Source organism: Etheostoma spectabile, chromosome 1 (genome assembly GCF_008692095.1).
Source record: "Etheostoma spectabile isolate EspeVRDwgs_2016 chromosome 1, UIUC_Espe_1.0, whole genome shotgun sequence".
Classification (NCBI taxonomy): Eukaryota; Metazoa; Chordata; class Actinopteri; order Perciformes; family Percidae; genus Etheostoma; species Etheostoma spectabile.
Window position 1 is genome coordinate 27,010,916 of NC_045733.1, and position 4,306 is coordinate 27,015,221.

Below are 4,306 nucleotides of genomic sequence, written 5' to 3' on the forward strand. Positions count from 1 at the left end.
CCCCCCCCCCCCTTTCCTTCATCCAATCACAGTCCTGATAACTGCACACACACCCATAAACCCACACAGACCACACCCCTATCTCGCCACCCTCCCCTCCTCCTCTCTCCTCTGCCACTTTGAAGTTCCATTCTCAAACCTTTTGGAAGAAGATCAGACCGGCTGTAAAACAGAATCACTAATTAATTAAGCCAAGTCAAATCTGAAACACTGTTTGTTTGCTCGCCAACGGAGCAGACACAACAGCCCAATTTCTTTCCTCCTGATCCAAAGCAGATCAAAGCAGACCTGTCTCATCTCTGGGTGGGGGAAAATGCCAGAAATGAAAGGCATCATCCCAGGGAGCTTTTACCAACTTTTTGGAGAGGAGCAGCATTTGGGGTCCCGCTGTTTGATCATCTGAGGTGCTCAAAGGGAACATTGTGTGTTAGGGCAAATCTGTTCCGTAGCAGGCTCAATATGGTGGTGAGATGCTTATCTCGGAGCTAATGAAATGCCGGGAGGAGTAACAGTAATCTGCTATCACCCTCCTCCCCCTCTGCCCCCCCACCCACCACAGACATAAGCCGACTCTTTATAAGAGGAGCTCAGCCAGGGGATTGGCTGCACATCAGATCTTAGGGGCAAGACGAGGGCAGCCGAAGAAGGCACCCTCCAAGCCAAGCCTGTTCCAGCAGCCACGCTACACACGCATGCATACAGTAGTACACACACGCAGAAACAGCAGCGGGGTCAGAAAAATGCCGCCCACTGTAAGCAATCACGTTCATCTTAGCTAGATTACTGTATTACACACAACTGGGCCACGCCGGCCACACACACACTCATATTTTGGGACAAATCAGTGCTGGGTACTGAGGGAATTTTGGGATGCCCAGGAAAATGGGACGGCCATTGTGGTGATCCTAACATTTTCTCTTCCTTCAGAAGCCACCACTGAAGTACTTATGAGCCAGGCACTTCACCCATCCCTTTTTCGTTCCTTTGCAATTTTTGCTGGCAAGTTCTTTTTTACTACCAAAATGCTTCCTTAAACCCAGAGGAAAGCAGGCTTTCAGGTGTGTTGGTTGTACTATCATCTCAGCTCTCACCGTTTTCTCTGTCATTTTCACTCATCTCTGTTTTAATGTTTTGACAATGGATGTGACCACTGCACTTAATGCAGTACATGCTGGAGACATCAGAAATCCTCCACAGCTGTCTTTTTTTGGGTCTTATTGTGGCTGGGGTGGTACAAAATTGTGCTATGTGCACATGAGGGCAATTCATTCCAAACTAAAAAAACACTTTTTAACCTCAACTCAGTTTCGTCTACACTCCAAATCCGGGTCACTTACACCTACAACTTATTGTGACATTTCTCCACCCACAAATGTTACACAGTTGCCCCTCATTGCTAGCTGTCAGTGAATGAGTTAACCTTAGTTACTTAGAAGTGAAAACATTTAATTTCTTAGAGGTCCATATCATGGAAATTTTCACACATGAGCTATGAACTGTTTTTATTTAGTGATTTGGGCCATTCACTAAGAATAAACAGAGGAGCGTTCTCTGATTAGCTAATCTAATTAGCTATCTAACATCTGTCTTGAAGGGAGTTCAAGCTCAGTCCAGACTTAGGTTCAGCCCAGTGACTATTTCATTTTCCATAAATCAGTTGCTTTATCTGCTTTTTCTATTATGCAGTAAAACAGAACTGAAATAAAAGTGAATTTCTCACACAATTCCAAATTCTAGGCTGGTCTCATTCAACTCTTCATTTCTGCCTCCGCCTCACGTCCAATCCTGTCTTTAAATGGGAGGGAGAGACTTTTTCCTCCCAGAGCTCTTAATCCAGGATCACATCACATTGGGGAAAAAACATGGAGGAATGGAGGCACTTTGCAGAGCCCCACAGGGGGGTACGGGTGGATGAAAGAAGAAGGAGGTAGAGAGGCGGGAGGGAAGGTAAAGGGGACCTCATCAGCACATTGTTGGGGCTTAGAGAATGGGTGTGGAGCAGAAGGGAAAGGATGAATGACTGCAAAAAAGAACCGCACAAGTACCTGGAGGGCTATAGCAAACGGTATTTTTGCAGGTTTTCATTTTAATCAAAATAAAGGAGACCAAAATGCTGGATCTGAGCTGATGTAGCCTTTGGTGATTGGCCTACCTTCTAAACGGTAGTGTTCATTGCCAATCCCCTCTGCACATGCTTCATCCATGGATTCCTAGAAAGAGAAAAAGACAGAACATAAGACACATAAATCACTGTTTCAAGTCATATAAAAGGAGAAGGATCATATTTTTGTCACATAAAAACAAACATCTTTAACGGTGCAAATCCACAGCACAGTTTTCCAACACAGAGTGACATGCCAGAATCAAAATTACAGCGTATATATATATATGAACAAAATTTGACAACTGTACTGGCCTTAAACAGCAGCAGAAAGTTTAAGAGCATGATAATTGCAGGACTGTAACCAACTGAGCATAAGACTGGCAGTCAGAATTGAGACTATTAAAAAGTATCTAATTCGTCACTTTTGGCCCTTGCAGGGAATTCTGAGAAAGAGGGATGGTAGTTGGGCTATTTCGGTGGCAGGCAATCGTTGCAGCGATGCCCGCCACCGGGCAGTTTCTGTTGGCACATATTTTAGCCCATACATGTGATCCCTCGGGCTTCACTATGGAAAAGTCTGGCTCAGGTTTCCATGTGGCATTACAGTCATCTGTTCAAAAAAACCATTACTCACAGGCTGACAAACCCATATTTAAGCACACATCCATACGCACATACTCCAACGGACACACAAACACATTCAAAGACCCACCCGTGACATAATTTCCATGCACCCAACCATACTTCAAAAAACATTTCTGATGGGTATTCATCAAAAACTAGATAAAGTGTACACAGACTTGGCTGAGACAGAACATTTTCACACTATTCTTATCATAGTTGAGGATTAACATTAAATATAAATAATTAACTTCATACAATCCTCGGAAGTGTAGGAGCATTTGTGTTTATTGTGGACATGCTGGTGTGTTCATAGGTGTGTGTGTGTGTCAGAAGCAAGGCTGTGACAGCGTGAGAGGGGATTTCTTTGTAATCCAAAGAGGTAGAAGGTCAGATGGACTGATCCTACCCTCCTCCGAGTAGTGCCAGCCAGGCCGCAGCATCATGGGTGGCCTCTGGAAAAGAATACAGCAAACCCTTGGACTAACTGGCTGGCAGACTGATAGGCTGATACCCTAAAGCAGGGACCTGGGATGTTTGTGTTTATTACTAGATAGAGTTCCTATAAGTATTATTTGGAGGTTTGTACTGCTATACTAGCTTATATTATACGTTGTACAATATTGACAAAATGTGATTTTGCGATATCAATTATAAAAATTACGAGATTGCTATTAATTTTGATATTTTTAAACATATGTAAAATTACAAACGTTACGGGAAAACGCTTTGGAACAATATTCATAACAATATAGTGCATAGTGAGACTTATGTACGGCTCTGTAGTACGGCTGGACCAGAGGTCGGTCGTGAATTAAAACTATTCAATCTATCCGACTCCTAACTCTGCCCTCACCGCCTTTCATAAAGTTGCAGGATAGCTCCCTGGGAGAAATAGGTGCGGGATGGGATTAGGTACCGTTCTTGTCTAGTTCATTCAGAAGCTTCTTGAAGTCTTTTATATCCATTTATTCGTTCCATTTTGTAGTCCCTATTTCTTCATTTACATCCACAACGGACGGGACGCATCGCTCCACAAAATAAACAAAATGTTGCATACTTATTATTGCGATAATGATATTAAGTTGCTACATCATGTACCCATATGCTATACACACACTTATCTTCTCAATCTCGCATTCAACCCAAGTCAAGAGGATGGTCATGAAGGAGGCTAGGTTGACGCGTGTTAACCCATTCAGATAGATCCCAGATATGGGTATGAGCCCTGTTGATCTGACTGGGGGGTTTGACTGTGGTAACGTTAACACTGGTCTCTGTTTCCACACAAAAAATGTATCAACATTCCTCACACACAAAGACACATACATGCAAGCACCTACACACACAGAGAGACAGAATCTTGAATGCTTTTTGATGAATGATCCAAAATTATTGGGGGGCCTAACCAAGAACATGAGAAAAGGGGGAAGAGGAATGTGATAATTGGTTGTTGTCTGTGGTGATGGATGGGAGCCGTATTATTAGTCCGCTCTGGGATTTGCTCTGGTTAGTATAAAGAAAAAACAATGTTCTTTATACACACTTACACTCTCTCTCTCACACACACACACACACACA

General features: G+C 43.1%; 1 protein-coding gene across 2 annotated transcripts in view; it reads right to left on the minus strand.

Annotated features, from left to right (window-relative positions):
- Positions 1–4,306, minus strand: part of nkd1 (NKD inhibitor of WNT signaling pathway 1) — a 39,883-nt gene that overhangs the window by 13,313 nt on the left and 22,264 nt on the right. For both annotated transcript variants that reach the window (XR_004332281.1, XM_032517490.1), the window contains exon 4: positions 2,153–2,210. Coding sequence is in view for 1 of the 2 variants with exons in the window: in XM_032517490.1 (XP_032373381.1) it covers positions 2,153–2,210 (58 nt within the window). In the remaining variant the exon portion in view is untranslated. The remainder of the gene's footprint in view (positions 1–2,152; positions 2,211–4,306) is intronic.